The sequence below is a fragment of the Struthio camelus genome, chromosome 8 (assembly GCF_040807025.1).
Source record: "Struthio camelus isolate bStrCam1 chromosome 8, bStrCam1.hap1, whole genome shotgun sequence".
NCBI classification, from domain to species: Eukaryota; Metazoa; Chordata; class Aves; order Struthioniformes; family Struthionidae; genus Struthio; species Struthio camelus.
Window position 1 is genome coordinate 19,761,026 of NC_090949.1, and position 27,141 is coordinate 19,788,166.

Consider the following 27,141-nt stretch of genomic DNA (forward strand, 5'->3'; position numbering starts at 1 on the left):
AACACCTAAAGTTCACAGATCCTGAGGTCATACCAGATATGATGACTACAGAAACAAAAACGAAATAATGAGATCTCAGGTAGAAGGGCTCATCTTAGCTGCTTAGAAGTAACTTAATTTTCACTATTGGAAAAGGAGTCACTGCTAAAGATACCCTCCTCCCTCTCCCCCCCAAAAAAAAACTTACAGAAATTTGGGCAGCATCTCAGTTCTCTTAACTACCTCAAAACAAGTTCTAGCATATTACTAAACTCTTGCCAGTTTCTAGAACACTGCTATAGTTCCTGTTAAGGTGTCTGGAAAGAGATCAGCTTCTTCCTCCTGTAGGGCAAGATATCTACAAACAGAACACATAGAGTTGAGTGACCAGGTTGTAAGGCAGAAGGGAGATTACACTTAAAAATTAATGTAAATATGTATCTTTATCCTAGCCTTAAAATGGAGAAGAGGAAAGTGAATGTTTAGACCTCTAGGAAATATTCTTGTTATTTTAAACTTATATATCCAAAGAAATAGTGTTCATTTGGCTACCGGCTTGACATACCTTTCAGCCAATCCCTGCTTACGTTCAGTGCAAATCTAAACTATGAACAGGTATAATAGCTAGGTCTACATCATGCTACTTTTTTTAAATAGGAAAACAAGCCATGCAGGAAGCAAGAGGTCAAGACACCAGACCCAGTTTCCTCTCTCCTTCCTCACAGCATTGTATTTTCAACCCTCCTAGCTACACTAAAAGGCAACAGCAAAACAATTACAACACACATCATTCTCCAGATTCGACAGCCACTGGTCTTTTTGATAGCCTAATATCTAAATCAAGTATTTCCCCACAATACTCTTCCCCCCATTTCTACAATAGATCATCCAAAAAGTAAATTCATTCTCTTTTGAGGTGAGGAGTCTTAATTCTCTCTAACCTCCCTCCAGTCTGTCTATACCACCTGTATACAGTTATGGCTATAAATTAACACAAAGGCTCTCCAAAGGAAAGGTGCACAAATTACATGTATGACGAGATTCTGAAACAGATTGACTTTAATGATTGCCAGGGATTGTGTGGACAGTTACTTCTGCTAAAAAAAGTACCACATTTTAGTGAAAAATGAGGTAAGTCACCACTTAGCTGTACTTAAAATTTAAACCAGACCTTCCAATTCTCATTAGTCAAAAGCTAGATTAGAAGGGACTTCGGAAGAAAAAGAAAAATCGTGCACTGATATGCAATTTCTAAGATAGCCAACTGTAAACAGCATCTAAATACACTGAAAGCATCTGTCCCCTAGACACACAATGAAGGCTAAAGTACAAGTGTGTCCTGGTAGGTGGAATCTGAATACATTAGAATTCAGCAATAAATAACATTAGTTGCTAAGACTACATAATTGTTTCAAATAATAAGCAGTTTTAAGTAATCATAGTATCAATCAAGATAAATGTTTGAAACCAAATTTGTAGCCACTGTGGGGAAATACTTGCAATGCTTTACTATAGACACCTTAAAACAGTAACATTTCTTAAGTATTTTATTGCTACAAACTGGTACATCTTATCACAAAAGCTACAAGGCATATTATAACACATACTCTATTATACAGAGTGCAATGCAGTCTCAAGAACAGCCACACTCACAGCACAATTTCTGAAGTATAATTATTCTGTACTAAGAGGTAAATATTATAAGCTTATGCCATATAGCATTTAAAATATTTACCCCACAGACAAACATTCTTTTCAAGTGATTAGACCAAAAATTCTTATTATATCCAACTTTCAATACACACACCAAAAAAATAGGATGCTTAAAAAAATATACAACACGATGTTTCAATTGGCTCTAACAGTCAGTTTGCTATAAAAAGCTCAACTAAAATAATCTTAATTTCATTTTAAACAAAATCAGAAACACATAGGAATTATATAAACAAGTTCTCCACAGAATGGAATGCATGCATAGAGTGGGGAATCTTACACGACTCTCATTTGAGACTATTAAAAAGTCTTAGCCACTTTAAAACAGAAATAAAAAGCTGTTTTTCCCCCCCCTAATTTTTGTCTTCATTTTCTTGCACTTAGTTATCTTCAGTGTGGTCTAATGTGAAGTCAGTCTGTTCTTCAGTTTCTTCTTCCTCCTCCTCCTCCTCCTCCTCCCCCTCAACAGGCTCATCAGCTTTGTCTTCTTCTTCTGTCTGCTGCTCCTGAGCCTGATCATTAATTTCAAAAGGATTTTCACCCTGAAGCCGAAAAAGAAAAACAAATATTTTGATGTTGCAAGCATAACATAAGATAACCTTTTTTCATTTCAGTGAACAAGAAGGGCAGACACTGAGAAACGCTATGGAGATAAACTCCTGGAAATAAATACTGGAAGCTACGTACTGCTCCTGTGGCAAGAAAAAAAATCAAAACTCATTTGATCTAAAATTTGATTTAAAATTGGCAAAAGTCTCATTTTTATGCACACACACAGTAATACACAATTTTTCAGTGCTGGGAATCAAGATTCTAATAAACTGTTTGAAGTGAAAATAGAAGCGACATTTAGAAAGATCCAAAATGTCTTATACACAAACTTCAGTTTAACTTCAACACGTGGTAAATTAAAACCACATGCTTAAATTTCAACATCTTTTTGTTAAGAATTCTAGCTGCTTCCTTTTTCCCCAATTAAAAACCAATCACAACTGAAACAATGTTTTCCTTTCATTTTTTCTTATCCACAAAATCAGTCTATTCATTCTGAATAATTCCGTCAAAAAGACAAACCCTTCAGTAAATTAAAAATCAAATTAAACTTGGAATCATTTACATGAACTAGCTTGAAATTCATTTGATTGGTGATTGAGAAAAACAAACAGATTTCTCAGGGTATTTTAAATATGTTGACACTAGTTGAATGGTTTCTTTAACCATTTCATAAGATAATTCAGTACAAGATGGATGTCAGCTTTCAGTTTGTTTTCAGTGTTTAAGAACTATGAATAATCAATAAAAAAAGAGTAAAATGAGGCATTAAGAGTTTCTTTCTCAGAACCTCTTTCATGTTCAAACAGCTGATAGAACAAGTCTGATCGCAACATATGACACTAATCACTAACAAGAGCAGGGTTGGTTTCCCAAGAATGTTATTTAAAAGATGATCCAAAAAGAAAATCTGATTACTAGGTATCTAGTCCTTCCTTTTGCTTACTTACAAAAGAAATATCAACAGTTCTACTTTGATTTTTTTGGGGTAGGGTCTTTCAGGTGGCCTAAAACCAGTGAAATATTAGAAAGCTGGGAAAACCTTTAAAAACGCCACTAAACCCAAAAGCTTGCCGTCCTTTTTATTCTATCATCAAAAATACAAAAGGTATAAATCCAGATTTTAAGAGTGCCCCAAGGTAAGCAAAATTCTTTGAGACAATGTTATTCCAAACCCCAAGACAAATCTGTGCGTGCACTTCGCAACTATCAACCTACAGCTCTTAGTTGGTAGTGTTTAATGAGCATAATCAACTGATTGCCCAAAGTTGTAGCTACCACATATAAACCCCAGGAACGAAGTAGTATCTTTAAGAACCGTAAATATGTACAGCTTCGTAAAAGTATATTCTCATACATAAGGATCAAGTATATGGAGAGGTGATATAACAACTTATCCGGGCCCTATGAAACAACAAAACCCCAAATCTCACACTTGAAGTTCATACCATCTTAGGTAAGCTACTATTAATGTCAGGCTTCCAGTAAGCACCATGGGGCTAAGAATACTAAAATGTACTTTGCTGAATTGGTAACAGTCTATTAACATCTAATAACGAAATATTAATAATATCTGTTAGCTCAGTAAATTGGTTCATGAAAGAAGTGTACTGAAAGATGAGTTCCCCATGATCCTCCCCCTCATTTTCAGTCAAACATTAGCCAGAGCCTTCAATTTGGCAAAGTCTTTCAAAGCATAGCAGGCAGCAAATATCCTTAAAACTGAACACTTGCTATCTGTCAGCCAGGCATCCCCAAGCACATTAATTCGTCACCCTTCAAGCAGTTACTCAGTAACTCCATAAGGCACTCAAAATGGCTTCTGCAGAATTTTTTCATGAAATGCAGCAAGGGGGAGGGTGAGTTCCAAATTCTGGTTATGTGCTGAAGGGGGACGTGACTTTTACTCTCTGTATCTTGCCCCAGTGGAAAAAGAACTTTCCCTAATTCAACTTCAGTTGGGCCATGCATCTCTTCTAGACCATACATTACAAGTATGGACATCTCAAGTTGTGCAGAGAAATCCAACAGTGTAAGAAGGGGGGGGAGGGGGGGACGGGGGACACGACATCATCTTGTTTGCCCATGTCAAGCTGTATCAATAGGGACTGTTAAAAAAAAATCACGAGTTGCTGACTTGCAGTTTTGTTCTCCCTTTGTCAAAGAGGTTTGTGATGTTGACGGTCTGCCCTTGCAACTTGGTACAAATTGACACAAATGCCTCTACAGTCTTCCCTGCTCTGAAATCCTGCTGCCACACCGCACACGCAGATCACCACTTCCTGAAACAATGATTTCCCCCCCGTCACAATCTAGTCTGCACACCAACTCAAAGCAAGCTGTGTTCAGTTGTAACCAGGATCATCTCCTCTCCCACAGGACTACAGGAACCAAATGCAAGCATCACATGCATTGGTTCACCAAATGCTGTATAAAACTACTGAATTCCTTCAATCTAGTCATACGGCATCATTGCTTACAGTTGATTATTCATTTGGACAAGGAACAGAGGTATTTACACAGCCAGAAGCCAGATACATCTTATTGACCAGGTGCTCCTGAAAGTGTACTAAGTTAAATCCCCCCAAGAAATATCAATGCTAGGAAGTCTGAAAATGGCAGTGGTCTCCTTGTCAAGACAACCTTGCAAATTTTATCTTAGTTTTTTTAATCTCAGTTTCCCAGCTGACGAACAGCAAATTTCTCAGTCCCCCTTTTTCCAGTCACCCACTAGGGGGCTGCACTGGACAATGAAATTGAACAGCAGGTCATAAGGAGTACTGGGAGAGATGAGGAGAAATACATGCAAATATTCTAATTTGTGTATCTGGTCATTTGCCACCTTCCATAAACACATAGAGGAAAGTTATCCGAACCCGATTCATGCACCCAAGCATACACACTTGCATGATATAACTAATTTAACATTTTAAATTATATTTAACTGCTGTATTGCCTCATACCTTGCCATAGCTACATAACACAACATTGCTTTTTCGGGGGGGGGGACTTGTTTTGACATTAGGCACACAAAAAAACTTAATCAGCTGAAGGTAATTATGAAAAGTAGCCAAAAATGGCAGTACAGAAAAGTCTTCTCAGCTGGCCCAAAAGAAAAAATAAAAAAAAAAAAATGCACATACGTTTCACAAAAAATGCATTCACATGTATTTCTCAGTCCCTGTATTTGCAACACAGGTCTCCAAGCCTTTTAAATTTTCCATTCATAATAACTACTGCTGCTGTAAGCTTCCATTTTTTGTATGCTGTCATGACACCAAACGATCTTATGAAATAACAGCAATTGAGTAGTCTGTGGACAAAACTTTATATTAAAGCCACATGCTACAGCCTTTGCTTCTAAAAATATGGATTAACCCATTTGCAAAGTACTTCAGGCTCTACAATTAAGTATTATGTATATTAACAAAACTACCAATGCTTTGCTAGAACTTGATCTTGGCCAAGAGTGCCTGATTAAAAACTGACCAGACATATATATAAAACGAAAACCAGAAATGAAAGGTGGTAAATCTGAAGCTGGTAATTTTGTTCTTCAAATGAAATGTAAACTAAACTATTTGAGACACTAACATGAGACTGGCAAGATATGTTAGAGTAAGAATATATTCAATGTGTTAGCCACCTAGAAGGCAGAATCAAAAGACAGAGCACTGAGATTAGACTTACTATCAGTACAGAGGAAATAGCGATATTGGAAATGTTATAGATACAATATTCCACTTGTACCATGACCATCTTACCTTGACATATAGCTCATACCGTGCCTTCACTATTGGATTATTCAAGATACTGGTAGCAGTAAGAACACTCTCCCTTTTTATTTGCTCTCTGTAGGCCTAGGAAACAGATTCTACAATGAATAACTATTATAGACCTATTTCATTTGTCTCACAAATTTGAATTCATGATACTGATCAATCACTTTCTCTAAGGCAAATTATTAACAAATTAATGACATACATGACATACTCATTCTTGGCATTTAATTCCAAACCACGTATTAAACTCAGTTAAGTCAGATACAGTTTATAGGTTGTTGCTTTAGTTTGACCAAGAGATATATTTGGGCCTCGCTTCTGTAACGAACTACAACCATGCATGTCTTCCCTCCCACACCTATATTGAAACACATGGTAGCTTTCAAATTATATGCAGTTACTTGTTCTCACCTACAGAGGACACACATTTTTTTCCCCAGAGCCTAATATATTCCATAACTATAAAAGCTCATATATAAATAAGACCTTAGTTTGGACATCTTATTTTATCATCATCACAGCTGTTTTTTGTTTTTTCTTCTACTCATGTGACTCTATCAACCATTCTACCAACATAGAAGTGTATCATTCTAAATTGTAACAGGAACCAGTTCCGTACTGACATCTTCTGAACTGCTCTCACTTGTCTTCAAATTAAAAAGATAACTGAAATTGAAAGAGATGCACCAGTCTTGTTATCTTGCTAGATATATGTTATATTTTGCAATTTGAATGACAAAACCTTTCTGACACTTAATGGCAGTTAAAAAATAAAAATAAAATTTCCCACCGTTAAAAACTGGAACAAGTCATTCCCAGCGACCTTCTCACAATTTACTATTGGCAGTTATCAAGTATACCAACACAAGCACACGAGTGCTTAAGGGCTGGCTATTTCATGAGGCAGTGTTTTTAAACAAAGTATAACAAGGACTTCCTAGCTTTCTAGAGAACAGTCGTACCAGTAAGAACTTAAAAGTGACTTGCATCGAGTACCATAACGTTTTTTAATTACCCCTAGTCTATACCTTTAACACTTCATAGTATAAACTGATTGTTGTGGGTTTTTTTACAATATGCCACATCTTACTTGTTTTCCTTTTGTATGATCAGGAGATTTTAAGTGCTGCTGAACAGAACTGTGTAATGCAGGAACATATACGCTGCAAGCGCTGCAGTGGACAGTCTCAACTTTCATCATATGGTCATCAGCAGTAACCCCTACCAAAAAAGACGAGACATATCATTAACACAGAATGTGCTGGGGGTGGGGTGAGGTTGTTCTGTTTTGGGGTTTTGGGAGGGAGGGTGAGGGGAGAGAGATTGCAGATTTAAGTACTAGCTTACCAACAGAACATACTGATTGCAAGCACAAACACAGCTTCCAATACTTAAAAACATGAAAAGAATTCAGGAGATTGTTGAGATGTTGACTGTACCTGCTTTTAAGGCGACAGTCAAACACAATTATTGCCTAAAGGTACATAAAAGATGTCCTTTCTGGCTCTCTAGTGCACCTTCTGAAAACCCTAAAGCAAAGGACAAAGTAGAGAGACAGCGTACAGCAAGACCAGAACACATAAAATGCTGTAGCTAATTGCCTGTAGAGCAGTCGAGGGGAAGAAACTCAGGCCTACACACACCTTGGGTAGCCAAGGACTGCAAAGTGGTCAAAATCCTCCTTTTGAGACAATGTCCCCAAAAACGCAGCAGCTATCCTCTTGACGCACTTAAATTGTTGCCACCCTCACAGAACGGTTGAGGTTGGAAGGGATCTTTAGACATCATCTAGTCCAACCCTTCTGCTCAAGCAGGGTCACCTAGAACACGTTGTCCAGGACTGTGTCCAGACAGCTTCTGGATATCTCCAAGGATGGGGACTCCATAACCTCTCTGGGTAACCTGTTTCAGTGCTGTTACCCTCACAGTAAAGACGTTTTTCCTTAGATTCAGATGGAACTTCCTATGTCTCACTTTGTGCCCACTGCCTCTCATCCCATCACTAGATACCACTGAGAAGAGTCTGGCCCTGTCTTCTTTACACCCTCCCTTCAGGTGTTTATATACGTCGATAAGATCCCTCCTCAGCCTTCTCCTCTCTAAATACTCCCAGCCTTTTCTCACATGAGAGATGCCCTAGTTCCTTAACCATTTTAGTGGCCCTTTGCTGGACTTGCTCCAGCAGTTCCATATCTCTGCTGAACTGCAGAGCCAGGAACTGGACACAATACTCCAGGTGTGGCCTCACTAGGGCTGAGCAGAGGGGAAGGATCACTTCTCTCGACCTCCTGGCAGCATTCCTCCTAATGCAGCACAGGATACCACTGGCCGCCTTTGCGTCACAAGGACGCATTGCTGGCTCATGGTCAACTTGTTGCTGACCCCCAGGTCCTTCTTTGCAGAGCTGCTTTCCAGCAGATCAGCCCCCAGCACATACTGGGGCACAGGGTTATTCCTCCAAAGGTGCAGAATTCTGCACTTCTCTTTATTGCACTTCATGAGGTTCGTCTCTGCCCATTCCTCCAACCTGTCAAGGGCCCTCTGAATGGCAGCGTGGCCCTCTGGTGTATCAACAAATTTGCTGAGGGCACACTCTGTCCCATCAACCAGGTTATCGATGAATAAGTTGAACGGGATCGAACCCCATATTGACCCCTGGGGAACATCGCTAGTTACTGGCCTCCACCCAGACTCTGCGCCACTATCACAAGCCTATGAGCGCTGCCGTTCAGATAGCTTTCAATCCACCTCACTTGCCTGCTCATCATATGGACCGTTATCATGGTACTGCTTTGTTACAGGCCCTCCTGCAATCTGTCTGCATCCACCTGTTGCAGCTCTTCATGGATTATACTGAGCAGGACTGTGGCAAGGTCTGCAAAATTCTGTTTGTCAAGTACCTAGCATAGAAGCATTTTGTTCTATGACGAGACCACCTAGATAGCAAACACAGATAAGGTTTCCTGCCTGCCACTGCACTTTTACTCCACCTCATATCAGAAATGAAGCACAAAATCCCAATCAGGTGGAGTAAAGGAAGGAAGAAACTAATCATTTTAAGGTAAGCATTTTATTAAATTCAAATAAGAATGGAGAAAAGGACAAGCAAAGCTCCACAGCATGCACCTTCAAGTAAAGGGCATTACTCACCTTCCATTATGTCTTTTTCAACAGCTTGAGCATTTTCTGTTTGGTTACTTGTCTGTTGCTTACGCATAGCTGTCTTCTTGAATTTATTCACCATACACTCCTACAGAGAATCAGAAAAAAAATTATAACCTATCTTTGATGCATGATTGTTTACATTCAGACAGGAACGTACACATAAACAACAGACACAAAAATACATAGCAGTTAATTGCTGTTACTTCTTAAGGCATTTAATTGTATAAAACAAACTATTTTAAGGACTCTGAATTTGCTTCAACTTTTAACAGTATATACTACCCTAAAAGATTTTTTCTGAAAGGAATAAGGACAAATTAAGCACATTTTGAAGACTAGATGGTACACTAATTACACTCCCGTGTGACTATATAAAATCAAAAAATTCGCTGGCTTACATGAAGAAACTCCATCACTACTTTGTCAAATTTGGTTTGCTTCTGGATATGATCCAATGTTTCCTGGTGAGCTGCACTCTCCAGGTGTGACTCAATTTCTTTTTCTTCGAATGTTCGAAATTTGCAAAATGAGCAAGTAAATGCCATTCTAGTAAAAGAAATACATTAAATATTACCATTTAAGAAACATTCCTCCCTCTCCCCTCAAAATTGAGACTTGGCAACTTGACAAGCCTAATCAGAAGAACAATAGGAAAAGTATTCCTTAAAGGAGTCTAAATAAAAGAAAGTTGTTTCCCATATTTTGCCGTTATTAAGGATAACTGACATGAACCAAACATAAAACAGGTCAGTCTCAGTCCAAGTATCTGTGCAGAAGATGAAAATTGCTAAAATAAAAAAGTTAGCCATCTGAAAACCACAGAATCTACTTTCTGAGCGTACCCATGACGACAGTGCTCTAGTTTGTACCACCTTTTGTAGTACCCTTCAGAATCAAGACAGTCCATGATTTCCTAACTAGTCAAGAGAATATATAAGCAGCAAGATGTCATTCTAAGTTTGTTTTCATACAAAAAAACAAAATCTAAAAACAACAACATAACAACCTCGTGAGAAAATACTGGCCTGCTCAACACAGCTGCAGAAGAAGCATTTGTGCCATGACTGCACTGACCTAAGACAATACAGTCCTGTACAGTGCTGGCCATCGGTCTGCTTGGCTGTGACAAGATTAAGAAAAGTTACAGCTCTATCTACTTATTTTTAATACAAAATAGCTCACCACACATATACAATCAGAATAAGGTTAATTTCTAGCAGGTGATTAAGATAACAGGAATGTAAATCTGTACAGTTGAAATACACATTTCTGTGGTAGTACCATTCTAAAGCTGCTTCTCAAGCACGCACTGATGTGCTTTTAGGCGAGAAGGGGATAGGATTTTTTTTTTTTTTCCCTGATACACCAAGCGTCCAGTGAAACATCCAATCTTTTAAAGTCACGGGGTGGGAAAGGTGGGGAAGGAACGTTTGGGGTTTTTTTGAGGTTGCTGGGTTATTTTTTAAAATCAGTCCAATGGGGCTTTCAGGAAAGACTGCATATACTTAGCTGAGGATAAAGGGGGAAAAAAAGAAAGGGAATGGCAGAGGGTACCCAGCATACAAGATAAAAGTTACAGCACAAACCTGTATCCATCACCGTATTTTTCACTGTTTTTCTCCCTTCTACGTCTTTGCTTCTCTCTCCTGGCCTCAATTCGTCGCTTTTCTTCTTCTTCACTTTTGACTTCTCCTTTGGCATCTTAAAATACAGCGAAATGATTTTAAAATGTCATGTTCTTAAATAAAAACAAAGACAACAAAAACAACCACCAAACCCAACCTGACAGGAAAAATAATTTGTCTTCCCCCTCCCTCTTCCATAAACACCTTTTATATTGGGTCAAAATGCAAACAAAAAACATACATCAATATGGTTCAATGGCTTCTTAAAATGCTACAGGAAGTTTTGAGGTTTTTTTCTCTCCAATAAAGAAGGTAGACTTTAAAACTTGCTTCAAGCAATGCAAATTTAGTAGTTAAGGGTCTGGATTACATTTATAAAAGTGAGGAAACGCCAAGTTGGAGCAAAGCCAGCCCTGTTGGGCCTAGTTATTAAAGGTTTTTTCAAGTAAGTGACCAGGAAGGGCACGTGGGGTGGGAGTGGGGGAACCTATTTATAACTCTCCACAGTTTTAGAGCGCTGCTGCTACAATCCTCCAACTTTGAAAGAAGCTATCTAAAGGCAGCTATTTCTTCTGTTGCGAGCACAGTCTCCAAGAGCAAAGTTAACATAAAGGTTTTCATAAGGGAGACGAGGCACTGTGTGATTATGGGCATCTGAGCCTGAATTTCAACAAATGTCTTCCCCCCTACCCCCGTGTGACTTTGTTAATTTCACAAAAAGTCTTCCTGAGATTTTCTGCTGAAGAACTCAGTCAGAGAAAGAAGAGCATTCAGAGCAGGAAAAAAAACATTTTTAACAAAGAAATTCCATTAAATATCACCTGGCATGTAAGAGGGTACAAACAAGTAAATGACTAAATTAGTTTCGCATGATCTAAAATTTCTAATGACATTGGCAATTTGCCTGCCTGCCTTTCTTCTGTTTTAAAAGCCTATGGACAAGGGGAAATGCTTAGAATACTATTCAGTCAGTTGTTCTAGAGCAGAAAAAAAGGCATCACTTTGTTTTCCTCTGCAGTTCAACCTTAGGACAAAGGTCAGCCTCAGCGAAAAACCTTCTCCATCCAAACAGGAATAGAACAGCGCATACAGCACCATAACATAAAAAAAAAATTAGGACTTGCAAAAGGTCTGTCGGACCAGAAGCGTCACTGAGCACTGAAAACACTTCCAGTGACTAGCAGCTCACACTTCACTCCTGACTGACCCCATGTTTTTCTTCTTTTATAGCAAAGAGTTTCAAAAATTACTTTGATTCAGACAGGAAAAAAACTCCTGCCAAAAAGATTTTTCTATCATTATTTCTTCATTTAAAAACAAACAAAACAAAAAACAAACAAGCAAACAAAAAAACCCTCATGCTTTCCATTGCTGACCTCAGGATTAAAATTTCACTTAGAACCTTACTCGAGGCCCAGAATGGGCAAGGACCCCTTGTTTTACTGCGGCAAAAATCATCTGGTATGAAATTCTGTGGAGTGACATGGCCTGTACCTCAAATGACACATTTCATTGCCCATTCTATTACAAACTGGGAAATGGAAGCCTGAGTCTACATATAAACTGGGACTCCCCAACAGGACTCTTACTTTCCTTCAAAGCATGTATGGAAATGTTTAAGTGAACATGATTTTCACATGTATTTACTGAATTGGTATTACAGATGGATCCAAAGCCTGCAAAACAGATTAACTGGCAATCCATTATTTACAGCATACTTGAAATGAATTAATGATTCACTCCGTTTTTCTTAAGTTTCAAATGGAAGTCTCAGAGTTCAGCAATTTCAGTTGGCCTTGTAATCAGAGTAACAGTGCAAAGGGTGTGCCAATTTAACAGAAAGGCCATAACCCAACAGGCAGAGCGTGCCCAGTATTTCAATAAAAGGAATTCCAATCATTTGGCTGCAATTTTCCAGCATTTATTATCAAACAAACCGTATAAGAAACAGTAAACCACATAAGGAAGAGGGGACTAAAGACCATTTCAGCCTCAATACTCAATTTGCTTTCTTATGTGTTTGAAATTGTTACAGCTAATATACACTTCAACTGGTTTTAATGTAAACTAATAATTAACCTGTTTCAGTAAGACTGCACATGAAATATACCTCCACTCCTGACAACGGCTTTCTCAGTTAACTAAATTCACTTTTTTAAAAGCGGCTCACCTAGGACTTAAGGGTGAGGTTGATCAGCTAGTGGGATAAATAAGATAAGTGTGAGGAACTGGTGTGATAAACAACATTTAAGTTATGGAATGGCACTAAGCGTAGAAGACCATTGATGCTAATTTCACATAAATTAAAACAAGGTAAACAAGTACAGCATACAGAGATGATCAGGATGCAGAGACCCGACATGCACATAAAGCAGGAAACAAGTGATGAATGTTTGTTACAGACCACCTTCTTCCCTACGGCTTAAGTTTTATAAACTCTTTAAAAATGAAACAATACTATGCAATTACTATTAGAGGCTTACTAAATCTCTTCAGTCACACATATATAACATCTACAAAGTTTTACCTGACAAAGTAAACCAGCTTACCTCCAAAAGTCTGATACCCAAGATCATAAGCATCTCTTGTAAAGTCTTCATATATAACAACTGCACCACTTGTGTCCACTTCAATATCCTAATGAAGTCAAATCCATAAATTTTGTATGAAAAATACAATATTGTTCTAAAACCCGCAAGAGACGGTGCAAATTACTATATTTCGAATAATCTGTTACTTACTATTTTTATTAAATATGACAACAGAAGAAAGTGAATTAAGTATCTAATTAGGACTCCATGTATAAAACACTTCAAATTATGCAGTTTCTCTCCAATGCCTCCAAGTCTTTGTGAATTAGTTTCATAAGCAAAATTCTAACTGGCTTCTACATGAACAGTCTGACCTCCAATTCAGACTTCTAAATGCTTACTTGAGAATACGTTAACACCTTCACCCAACAAGAAGTAAAATAATATTTTGGCCTCTCAACATGGAACCAAGATTTATATGCTTAGCTTAACAGTTACATTGGCACATACTGTTTGCAGCACTGTTTGCAACTCATCTTTCTGTGGGTAGGGATTAATCTTTGTATCATAGTGGAGAACATCTGCTAACACTGATTCTTCTTTCATTTACCCTCTCCTTAATGCCTCTTATGTCTCATCTGCTCTCCCTTGTGGCTTTCTTGTAATTTCCCTGTCATTCTGTACTTAATTTCTCAACCCACACAAGCCAGGGGTGGATTTATGAAATCAAGTCAACTGTCTGCGACAACATAAGAAGTGCTTATGGCTGCTCTCTGTATCACAGAAATAGCTGGTAGGTCTACAAATACACTTCGAAAATAATTAAAAATAAACTAAAATTAAAACTGTTTTATGGCATTTCTAAGCACTAGGAAAAGGACTGCATTTAAGTGGAAAAATAAGAGCTTTACAAAATTTCATCATCACAAAAATATATACACATCCTTCTTCAACTGCATACGGAACAAAAAACTGCATTTTTTTAAGTTCTAGAAATAAGGAAGTTGGATAATAAAAATAAGTTGGCCTCCTTCATAGTAATAAAGCATTAGGGTAATGCTATTCATACACACACAAGCAAAACCCTTCACTGCTGCTCTAGTTTTAGTTCTAACAAAGGCTACATGGAGACCAAGATGAAAAAGTTGAAAATAAAAGTTAAGCTATACTACTAAATCAAGCTATACTAAATGAAGAAAATCTGTGAGATCTTTAGAATTCACACAGACCAGTGGTTCCCAGACCACTACCCAGAAGAGAAACTATTCTAAGATGCAATCCGAATTCTGAAAAATTCCAGAACTCTTGGCTTTGGCCAAGTGAGTATGAGTTTCAAACTGGCTCTGATAAAATATACAATTATGAAATATACTCAAAATCTTATATTAAAGTGCATGGGATTTTTAATATCCTAAATCTATTCAGTGTATAAACACTGAAGCAAGAATGTAAAAATGTTAACTTCCCAAAATAAGGTCCTCAGCTGAGTCAGATCAAAATTTTTACCCACTGTGACATACAAGATTTTTCAAAGCTTGTGATTTTTTTCGATCTACTAAACCAATCAAGAACAAGTAAACAGGTGCGTGTTCCATTCTGATGCTCATCATTGCTTGGTTAGCATCAAGCAGCTGGTCAAAACTGTGGCCACCCAACTCATTTGTTAATAAGATACACTCAAGAACAAACTAGCAGGCAAGAGAGCCTCACAGACAGTTTTCGATTACTGAAACAGTGAAAAATGAATTCAACAGTTTGACTCAGATTTCAGTTTGAACTTGCAAGGCTAAAGTGCAGAAAATGACCTGTAAACAAGATACACCTGACAGGAAAAAGTGATTCAAATACAGAATCCCAAAATATACTGTGATTTGTTGCAGGTTTGGGTGTTTTGGGGTGGGTGTTTGGGTTTTTTTTTTTTTTTTTTTTCCCTCCTTTCTTTGTTCTTAAACAGTCACTTCACAAGCAGTGACTGCTACACTGCACAGCATACATTTGAAAGCTGAGTAAGAAACATGGACAATTAAACATTAGTCACAAAGTGAAAAAGGTTGGTCTCATCAGTAAGACCACTAAACCAGCAAACTCCATGTTCCAACATCAGTTGCTCTACTGAACAAACTTATTCCCAGGTGTGGGGGCTTGGGGGCGAGGGAGAGGGAGGAAATAGGATGCCTATGAAGCTCTCCATGTTCAAAGTTTTAAAAGGTACGCTGTCTCGTACAATTTAAGTGGGTGAACAATTTACAATGGAGTAAAACCAATAGTTAATACTTGTTTTCCAGGCTATCTGCCAAAGCTGTACTTTTCATATCAGTAAGAATTTCAAACTGCCATCAAAATAACATAGTTTTAGATAGAATGAAATAAATCAACTAACTTTAGAAACACTGAATTATTTAAGTGTTTAGTGTTTATAACTCTAGCTTAATAACTCTGAGAAGAATATTTGAGAATTATTCATGTTAATATACACTGTATGAACTTGTTCTGAAACAATCAAAAGATGTTTTTCAGTACTGGCCTCTTTACCTCTATAGTAGACTCCTGGAAAGATGTCTTCATGTCTACAAGCATAAAAAAAGGAAGAAATTTAAATACAAAACTGCTGTCTAATATCACTGTCAATTCATTTTAAAGCAGTAAGATGTCTGAGAAAAAAAGTTCGGCTTAACATGCAGTTAAGATATTCTACATCTACAATGTATCATATTTAATACTAAAATAATCAGATAACCTTAGCAATGCGATTTAAACCATCTTTTACAAACAATCTCTGATTTTTAATCTAGCTCCATGAAACAAAGTGAAAACCGAAATAATACCACTTTGAGATATATTTTCATACATATATTGCATACTGTATGCATTTGATTGATGCTAGTTACTTTGGGTAAGTTTTTATTTTTTACCTACATGATACTGCTTACAGCATGTTTCACTACAAATCTTAGAAAATCGTAGTAAGCCACGCAATAGTTTTTCCTTCCCCCACTCTCAAAGGCACAGGACAGGCTGCCTAAAAGTGCAACCTGGTAGGCGCTTTCTACTCCACTTCTTAAGGAAACTTCAATATTTGCTATATCAGTCCCTGAACCGTGGAAATCAGTGAGCGGGATCAGGTAGTAAACTAAAAATGTTCTGTCTTAAGATAGGTTAGGGAAGGGGAAACTAAGAAATACTGAAAAAAAGATCACAGAGGAAGCCTTAAGGAAGCATTACAGTATAAGAAAAAGATTTTTCACTTCTCAGTGCTGACCACTTTATTGTTTAGATCTTGCTACAACTGAAAAGAGAATTATAGGGGTGGAGCACAGGACCGGACAGCAAGTTGCTTTGGAATTCCCAGGAGAAAAATGTAAGACAGTTTTGGAGGGACGGAACGGAATGAAGGAAGAAGAAAACTTTATGGAAATGAAATTTAAGAGCGAGATTAACCAAATACACTATCCAATACTCAAGAGTTACAACTCTGGATTCTATTTGCAGCAACAGCACCTTACCAGTGCATTCAGCGAGGAATTACTTCCTTCACTGAGTCTTTCAAATACAACAATACTGTCTTCTTTTCCTTTAGTTCTATTAGTCTAAAACTTCACTAAGCAAAAAACCTTTCTTGAAGCATATGTATGAAAACAGATCTGATAAGAAAAATACTATGGAGAGCATTAACGAAGTCTCTCCCCAAAAGAAAGAAAACACTTTGCAGATGGCACACACTCTTGTTCTCTGTAAAAGAGCAATAAAGGAAAACATAAGAATCTTCACGCAGAAATCAAGTCTCTCCTTTGGGTCACTCGCTTGACTGCTGCCACTAACCTCATCTTCAAACTTAGCCAACGGATGTTTTTATAGCCCAGAGTAATTTGAGGTAAGTTTTGTTTCAGCTGCAAAAGTCTTCCTGTCATGCCTTTACAAGCTGGCAATGCAACTGTCAGAAAATGTTCAGGACAAGAGGCAACGGGCAGAAACTGAACCACAGGAAGTTCCACCTGAACCTGAGAAAAAAACTTCTTCACTGTGAGGGTGACAGAGCATTGGAACCGGTTGCCCAGAGAGGTGGTGGAGTCTCCTTCGCTGGAGATATTCAAAAGCCGTCTGAATGTGATCCTGGGCAATATGCTCTAGGTGACCCCGCTTGAGCAGGGAGGTTAGACTAGATGATCTCCAGAGGTCCCTTCCAACCTAAACGATTCTGTGATTCTGTGCGATTCTGTGAAAATGGCACCAAAACTGAATGGATACAGAGAACAAAGAGTAATCCTAATATCTAACGTTTGTTAGAGTCAGTATACCCCCCTAGATGTTTGCTAAGTTTCCAACTACCCTTCACAACTTTTGTGTTACACCTCCTCTTCATGACATTGTTCACTTTTCAAAGGGGAAGGGGGGAAAAAAAAAAAAACCACACTCACTTCTACAACACCACTTACCCAAAAACATACTTTGTTTGAATTTCTAACAGCAAGTTGCCTCCACAAATGTCAGTTTCGAACAAATGTGCAGGGCAGCTAAGCAGGAGATCTTTGAGATGCAAGTTTTCAATATACTTGGATATGTATTTTACGTATCTGTTCCATAACACCAAAGTTGGCAACTAAAGTATTAAAGCTCCCCGAATAAAAGGCAGAGGAATGTCTTCTATACACTCAGTGCCTGAAAATTTTACAGTACTCCTGAAGTGAAAATTAAGGAAACAGTTTTGTAGTACACAGCAGGGTAACTAAGATTACAAGGTTGCCCAGGAGAAGCTAAGAGACACCTTAATACCTTTAAAGTACATCTGAAGAAAAGAAATCCCCAAAACTAACATGTATTATTTGGGTATATGAACTTTCCCATTATTTATTGATACCACAGAGCTAAGTTTCCATTCCTCAGGCTTATGCAAGGGCATATTTTCAGGTTTGTCAAAGAAAGTCTTCAGCAGTACATATTTAAACACCTCAATATACTCAAATTCAGCAAATCTTTGCAATGAAGGAGCTATGAGTGTCAAAACAGCCCACACAAACCCTTCTCTCTGAAGATTAAAACTAAATAACTCCTAATAAATAAAAGACAAATGAATAATTTTAACTAAATAATTTTGGCACTAGTTACTTACTAGGTGATTTTTTCTGTGTCAGCTTCAAAATAGGTTTTGTCAGTTTGGGTTTCTTGATAAATGTCCCACCAGGTTTGTTATAGGGCTGTGGTATCATTTTTCTCTTTATTCCTCTTGCAGCAACTGCTGCAGGACTGGGTTTGTTATGATAGTCAACAACAATTCCAGGTCTGTGCATTCCTCCAAAGTCTCCCATATGCTGGAAATTTGTGAAACCAAGAAAAAGATATTAGTATATGAAATCAACAGAAATAAAACAACTGCACTTTAGTACACATTTTTAAATGTTTCAAAATAAAACTGTAAGTTGAGCAAAATCTGCATTCTGGAGCAAAAGATGGGGGAAACTTATGCTTCCAGTTTTGCTGTTGTTTTGTGTAATGGCTTTGTGAGTGCTTGTCCAGTAGAATGAACACATGTAAAACTGTGTTTCTGCTTATTCAGAACCATTGTCCAGACGATGAACATGCCCACCAGAGTTCATACCTCACCCTAACGTCTTGGCTCCTCTCTTCAGATTCTCTAGAAGAATGACGTTTTTTCCCCTCTTGGGAAAAAAAAAGAGCTAACCAACCAAGTTTTCAATACTTAGGGTAGCAGTCATTCAAACAAAAAAATTCCCAAGAGAACAGCAATTTTAAAACTGAATAAAGAAGGTCATCCAGCGGGGAACAGTATTTAATCAAAGAAAGCTTGGTCTCTTTCTTTTACTTAACCCTGCAAGGACACTGCGTGACAGTGAATTCGGTAAATTCTGAATTTAAAAATTACCAGTTGATCAGGGTGAGAGGAAAGTGATACAAAAACATGTCAGCAACAGGGATGAAAAATTTTGCCAAAACACTAATGCTTTCCTTTCTATTACTGCTAAAATGCTCTACAGACGTTTATCGACACCTGTTCATGCAGGAGGCCTTTCTAGAAGCATGGACTGAATGAGTAATCTGAAGAGGGAGAAGTTAAGTAGCTGTAATTTTTTGAAAAGCACTAACTCATTTCTTCATATTGACTTATTTGCTTAATAAAGGGAAGAAAAGAGCCCATTGACTGGATGGGTGAATTGGATAAGCAGAAATATTTGTACTGCCATGAAAACAGAATTAGTGTCACACTGTCAAAAAGTACATGGAGACAACTTAAGTGACCTATGTGAAATGTATAATCATTTTATTAGCAAGTTTTAAATGATACCAGACTGAAATGTACTAAAACAGGCACTTTTTCAAATTAGAAGTCCATGCACAAAATCTCCATGTTAATTTATGTGAGATAGTTATAGAACTACCTAGCACATACGTTTACACTGCATGTATATAAACTTGACACAAAGTAAACACACTTGAATAATTTCAAGTACTTTTTTAAAATAGTATTTCCATCATCTATCTATTAAAGGTGCAATGCATTTTAAATATGGTAAGTAGTTTAGCCTTTACGTTGTCCTTCATTACATGAAAAAGACTAAAAAGAATAATTCCAAAAGAAAAAAAAAAAAAGAAAGAAGGATACTTTGTTGTAGTTCTGCACAAAACTTTCAGATCTAATTAAGTTCTGAAAGGACAGCATCCAACCTTAAGACCCTAACACTTTCAGCTTGACAAGCAGAGAAATACAAAGATTAGAACCTATTTCTAATACCATGCTACTTGCTAGCTAGTAGCCATGTGCAAATCTGTGCTAAATTTGAACATGGAAACTACGTTACCCAAGAATGCTGCAAATAAACCTTCTGAAATAAAACCACCACGCAATTAGGCATTTAAAAAGATCCAGAAAAAATAATCTTTATCTACACTTCAAGCTGTAGATAATCAAGCTACACTTCAAACAAATTATATAGTTTAATATTTAGTAACTGCTTCCCAAAGAAATATGGCACACTTAGTTTTAGAAGATAAGTTACATCTAGAGGCATAAGCAGAAAAGTGTTCACTGAACTCTCGATGCTTAAGAAAAAAAAAAGAAATAAGAGCTAGGATTATAAAACCAAGGTAAAGGGACACCATCAACTTAAAGTTAGTACTTTTAGTAGTCAGGATGTCTTTATTCTCTTCTGTTGGTTTTTTTTTTTTTTTTGTTTCCTAGCTCATTTAACATAAAGCACTACTTCTCCAAACTCTGTGATCCACTGTTTTCATGTACATAGTTTTTAGATTCTATGCTGGAGAGGAAACCATTGAAAAGGAGTTAGAACATGTTTGCAGAACAAAATGAACACAAGTAACAAGACTAGGTACACTACCTGAAGTAAATCTCAATTCTGTGAAAGGACCTGATTTCAAGTTGATGATGCCCCTTTAATTATGCTTTAATTTTAAATAAGAACCACTGTAACTGCTAACCACCTACCTTTGCCATTTCCTTCCCATCACCCTTCCATACACAAGTCAAAGTAAAAATTAACTTTAAAAGGAGACTTGATGTTTGAATAAAGATTTAGCTAGAAGTTTTACCTGTCCATATGTAGAAAAACAAAATAAAAACTACTCCAGCAATCACAACCTGGGTTTTATTTTTACTTATACATTGCACCTTTAACCTACTCAAAGCTTCAAAAGGGTTTGAATTAAACTTTTACAATATTCAAAAATTTCCCCACCAGCAGCAAAGATGCTAGTGTTTACAAGGAGAAATGCAAGTCCTTTTAACCCCTTTTAGACCAAACCTATTACTTTTATCTTCACCTTTCAAACAAAAGGAGAGATTTAACAAACCTTATCAACTAGTCTTCTGTTGCTCATTACTTTCAACAAAAAGAGGGACTGGGTACTACTTGAAGACAGCTTCAAGGGGATACACAATATTGTCAACCATGATAGTTTGCTTGGACAAAGGAAAACACACTGTATTGAACAGCGTATTTATTTTAAAGCAGTGGTCTTGAAAGGGTTTAAAAGAGTGTCTAGTGAAAAGAATCTGAAAAGATTCTGTACTTACTCCTCGGCCTCGGCCTCTGCCTGTTGATGGTCCTCCAAAAGCATCATAGTTTCTGCTTCCAAATCCACTTTCAGGATAAGCAGGCGTTCCTCTCCCCCGAGAGCCTACAGGTGCAGGCTTCATATGGGGTGAAGAAAAACTGCTGTAGGAAGAGTAACTCTCTCTTCCTCTGTCCTCCATAAACCCAGGCCTCAATTTTGAACGGGAGTAAGGTGCTTCCCAGCTAGACCCGCCCTGGTTTCTACCTCCGAAAGAGTCAAGGCTATTCCGGTAGGAGTTGTCAAATCGACCACCATAACTACCTCCGAAGCGGCTTTGTTCGGGTTCATTATAACCATAGCCAGATCTGTACAGATCTCGCCCACCCAGAGAAGACCCGGAGTCGTAAGACTCATAAGGTCCAAACCTGGAAAAGTTGCACAGTGAGGAGAAAAAAAAGTAAGCTTACTAGTGTTATACATTTCAAAAGACAAGTTATCAGTTGACATTTATCAACTAAAATCAATTTATTACTATACTGGTCTGTACAGTTGTGTTACTGTTTATCTTGATTAGGGCTGGGCAAGTCACACTATGACCAGATAGAAAACTATCTGAGCCATTTTTGCTACAAACAATTCTAAAGTTCAGTATGCCTGAACTTTGTTTACTTAAATTTTCAGCAACATTTACTAAAATATTATTAGAGCCCAGCCCTAGTCTCAGGAAAATAATCACCTGCAAACATTCACAGGCTAGTCAAAGTGTCCTTTCTTCAAAATCATGTCCTCATATTTTAACATTTAAACAGCAGTTAAAAGGCGGCTTAGTTTTCCCCTGAGAAAAATCGGATTTTTTTTTTCATGGTACAGTTGAGAGTTTTAAACAGCCCACAATTCTAATTTTAAAGGAAAACATAAGTGCTCTACCATTCATAGCTATACTTTCTGGAAGCTTTCCTTCCTGTAAATCTCAGTCTCCCAATCAAAGAGCTAATGTTCACAATCTGCAATGTATCCATCTTTTGCTTGCAGACCATTAAGTCTAGCAACTCAATTTTGAAAATCTAGCTCAATTTGTGCAGAGTACACATGAAAACAGTCCATGGAATTTCAGAGTAGAGTAACAAGGAGCTGAAATCTTTAGTTATTTATCAAGAGCTTGCTTTGCTTTAGGGGACGAGGCTAGATATCAATGTAACCGCTTGAAAGGGAAACACATTAGTGTCCCTACACGGTTAAAACAGGGTGATTCAGCAGGAGTTGAGAAAGACAACCCCTTGACTGGTAAAATATAACCTTGAGCAGACCTGTATCTATAGTAAACAGAATGCCTTCATTTTAGAAGGGATTACTCTCAGAAGACCCAAAACTACAAAGAAAATGACACTATCTACAGAAAGAGTCCATGCACAATATTAACGTAACATGGCAAGACACATTTCAGTGTTCAAGTAGACATTCAGCCTAAATCATATGCAGATTACTATGTGGTAGGTACAGCTCATTCCTGAATCTCTGCACAGACTTTTAAGTCAATCTTTATGTTCATCACTGAACAAATTATACTTATCTAGATGTTTAACAGAACCGTGCAGCAAAACACATTTTCTCCAGCCTCCCTACTTAGCACTGTCCTTGCCCAGTGGCACTACAGTGGCTACAAACAATAATCATACAGTAGTCTGGCTACAGCCAGACAAGAATTCAAGGGCGCAAACAAGAAAACCAACTGATTATCTAAGTTTTCTTCACATTTTATTTCCTCCAATATAGAATCACTACTCTAAGAAGCACGCTATTTGAATATGATGTTAAGGCCTAAATCAAATCAGCTGCTCCCTACTGTTTTTACCTGAAAGAGCACCAGGAATAATATCCTAGCATTAAATACACAACTTTAAGACCACTGCACCAAAAATTTTATTTTTAAACCAATCCATCTTACAAAGTAGCCCAGAACATGCACACAATTTTGAGTGTAATCAGTACCTGCCAATGAAATAATCTGGACATGACTTTCGGATTCAATACCCAGGATCATTTGAGCATTACACATTCAAACCAAAGAACATATGCCCTAAATGTTCCTTGAAAAGGGAATGTTGATAGATTCAGTCTAAGGCACTAAACCAGTTAGGTCTAGTCTGCTATGTCAGGAACGATATGTCAGGCCAATCAGTTACAGATTGCTAACCATTGCCAAAAAAGAACACTTTTTCCATTTTCATTCAAAGACACATTGTTTCACTGTCAAAGTTTTCTACAAAAATGCTGATTATTACAATAATCTAGCTCTTACAGATTAATATTTGCCAGGCTTTACTGCATATGAAGACTCAGAACAAAAGTGTTCATACAAAATCATAACAACATGCCTCAGGAACACTTAAGTTAGAAACCAGAATATTTTAAACTTAAATCAGATTTAATCAATTCTTGGGACAACTGAAGGATTATTTTACCTGTTACCACCACCACCACCTCCTCCTCCGCCTCCACCTCCATGACTCTCCATCCCATAGGATTGGTTAAGGTAAGAGTCCATGGATCGTGGGCCACCATAGCCTCCATGTCCATAATCACGGTCCATGTCTAAAAAAAGAGCAGAAAAATGTTTATAAAGAAAGAAAGCAAGAACTCAATTTATTAAGTAATCTATCTTAAATTCTTAAGTTAAAAAGTTTACTCTTTGCCACAGAACTTACAAACAAGACAAAATTCTCAGCTGCAGACCAATTTTGTCATTGTGCTTAGGGAAGCGGCACTCCTTTGGCATCAGTTGAACACCTCTTAATTGAGATCAAGCTTACATTTCTTCCCGGGAGTGGATAACTCAGGATTATTGTTCCAATAATTGGAATTCAGACTCAACTTAAATTAAGAGAACTAATGGAGAAGTCCTATACAAAATGCATCAGAAGTTAGTGGAGAATTATGACCACTTGCCTCCCTTCAATAATGCACACGGCTCACAGACACCCTCTTTCTGTACCTAATGCCACAAGAAATCTTGACACGCTCATACAGACATTGGTTCAAGGTTACAACCTGTGTCATGTCATAATGCATACACTGGATATATATTCCAATCACAAGTATTTTTCCATTCTAACACCAACTAAAATCTATCCCAATCAACACTGAGTTGCAGCTGACTACTTACACTACGATACCAGTACTTTAAAGTTGAACTAAAAATTTTAAGACATTTTTGCATCTTGTAATTAGGTCTGGAAAAAGAATCAAGATTTTCCTCAGTGTTGGAAATTCTGTATTAAAGTTCTGGTTAAACAACCACTCTCATAACTTCAAAGCACTGAGATGACGCATCAGATTTGCTTAATGAGTATGATCCACAGCCTTCCTCTAACATACACAATTGACACTTCACCTGCATCCTAGTGACCAAAACTGTTCTCCCAGTACCTGCTAACACTAACTTTTGGGTAATACAAAGCCTGGCAAGTCAAACTTCATGGAAAAGCAGAAGGGAAAACACAGTGAACATCACAAGGATAAAAATCTAATCAAATATTTGACCACTGATCACAGGAAGTGTTTTATACATTTCAAAGTTTCCAAGTTTGAACCACTGACTTTCTCAGGAGATGACAGGAAAATAAGCTCCTTTGAAGTCATAAGAAATTTTCTTGCATAAATAATATAATTCTGTGTGTATATCAGACACATGAAAATAATTGTAGTGGGTGAAAATAAGTATATACACTATTTCCTGTTTGCAGTACCTTCCTGTTAGCACCAGAGAACCATTGTGATTTACATTATGTCTGTCATCAAAAACAAAAATTCTGCAAATGGCATTTAGCTACATATCACTGTAACAAACAGATGTTCTCAACATGCCTGGATAGAGTCTCCTAGAAATCAAGGTCTCCTGCTGATTTTTTACTTTTAATGACCCTAAGTACTTTCTAAAAAAAAAAAAAAAAAAAACACTCAAGACAATACTTCTCAAACATTGACCGTGGAAGCCATAATGCATCTTTTCACCTTCGGAAGATACAGTAAAGATTCCGCATCAAAACAGAAAAGTTTTTCAAAATACTAATCACATAGCATCATATGACATCAACTTAAACTGTAGAAGTTATTCTTTAAAAATACTGCTCAGCCTTCTAATGAAAGCGTCTAATATTCCTCTCTGGTGGGACCAAATGATCTACCATATAATCCAGGGAAATATGGTGAAGGCTGCCTACGTTAAAATGCAGGCCAATTAAAAAAAAGTAAAGTAGTCAATAAAATAACTTCAGTTTCACAAAAATTAAGGTTACATCACCCCATGGTTAAGCTCAGACCCTAGTTACTTTTCCTCAAACACAACGTATCAAGAGATGCATATGTTCTGAAAACTGAAATATCTGACCTGAAAGCACTCAAAAATTCACCTTAGTTTCTCCTGTTCCCTATTATTTACAGACACTGTGATGGCACATAAGTAATCCGGTTAAGAGCTGAACAGGTGAATCGCACCACTCAACAGGGAGTAATGTAACACTGACAAAAATCACTGTCATTGCAATTTGATTCTATTACAGCATAGTAAGTAGTAACTAGTGTTCTTTACATGCTACAAGTTCATCGGTGGAAAAAACAAAACAAAACAAACTTTCACATTCACTTTTGAAATAAGTTTCAGCTAAAATTTTTAGCATGAAACCAAATACTAGATATTTCCACTCCCAGAATAACTGCTGACATCGACTTCTGCTCAGTACTCTCCTTATTCATCCAAGGTTGATGTTAGGTAACTTCAGCAGTGCCGCACTAGAGCTATGCCTGTCCCTAAATCCTGAAGTCACTGCCTTTAAGAAGGCTCCCCCTGTTCCGTAGCAGTGAACTTACTCCTCCTCCCCAAACTCACTGCACTGCATTTACCTACCTTATAACACACTCTTGTTGGAAAAGGTTTAACAGAGGAAACAAAGAGAGTGGGGGACATAAGGTACAAAAGAGGTGAACCGGGTTGATCACTTCCACGGTCTTCTAAAATAAGAAATAGGAGGCAACAAACCGCACCAGGAAGTACCAAGCTAAAAGATAAATCAGATGCTTTTTCACAAAAGACACTTAAGCCATGGAACTTCTCTGTGACAAGTTATTATTAAGAATTTACATGGGTTTCAGAAGGAACTGAATAAGTCCACTGACAAGAAACTCAAGGAATGCTGAACACAAAGATATCTCTGGTTTATAAAGTCCCCAAGCTGCAAATCAGGGCAGGCATATAAACATACTAAAGTAGTATCTCTGTAGGTTTGTTCTATTTTTGTATTTTTCCTTCCACATCCCCAAATGGACAGAGCAGCACACAGGACATTGCTGAGGCAGGAGAGAGGCAGATATATTTTATCTGACTTAATACAGGTGGTCTTACATTCTCCCTCTGACTATTTCATTAACTGTTCCAGATTGCTGAGCAGTAGCCTATCATCCTAATTACTGAACTCCCTTTCAGTCATTTTGTCAGCTCCAAACCTTACCAAAGATAGACAGATTCTATATTCATGCCCAGAGCTTGACAAAGACATTTCATTCAAATAAATAGTGCAGTATTTCTTCAGGCATCAAGCTTTTCTTTACTTTGGAAGTTGGTTTTCCAGATAGGCTTTATCCTTAAAAAAGGGGGAAAGGGTACAAGAAGTCAGAAAATACTCACTAAAGAGAACCAAAATAAAAGGATTTCAATTTTTGGATTTGGTAACTGAATGATAACCACTTACATTGCTTTAATCATTCCAGTCTCAA

At 37.4% G+C, this 27,141-nt stretch overlaps 1 protein-coding gene across 3 annotated transcripts in view; it reads right to left on the reverse strand.

The window, feature by feature from the left end:
• Positions 1–1,508: 1,508 nt before the first annotated feature.
• ZNF326 (zinc finger protein 326) overlaps positions 1,509–27,141 on the reverse strand; it is a 30,324-nt gene continuing 4,691 nt past the window's right edge. For 2 of the 3 annotated variants that reach the window (XM_068952564.1, XM_068952565.1), the window contains 11 exons: positions 23,835–23,964; positions 21,392–21,797; positions 18,455–18,653; positions 15,880–15,914; positions 13,366–13,453; positions 10,778–10,892; positions 9,590–9,737; positions 9,177–9,276; positions 7,117–7,247; positions 6,009–6,104; positions 1,509–2,234 (listed from right to left, as the gene is read on the reverse strand). In XM_068952564.1, coding sequence (XP_068808665.1) covers positions 2,073–2,234; positions 6,009–6,104; positions 7,117–7,247; positions 9,177–9,276; positions 9,590–9,737; positions 10,778–10,892; positions 13,366–13,453; positions 15,880–15,914; positions 18,455–18,653; positions 21,392–21,797; positions 23,835–23,964 — 1,610 coding nt within the window. In that variant the 3' untranslated portion in view covers positions 1,509–2,072. Of the gene's footprint in view, positions 2,235–6,008; positions 6,105–7,116; positions 7,248–9,176; positions 9,277–9,589; positions 9,738–10,777; positions 10,893–13,365; positions 13,454–15,879; positions 15,915–18,454; positions 18,654–21,391; positions 21,798–23,834; positions 23,965–26,876; positions 27,009–27,141 lie in introns of all 3 variants that reach the window. The other variant, XM_068952566.1, reaches the window with a different exon arrangement.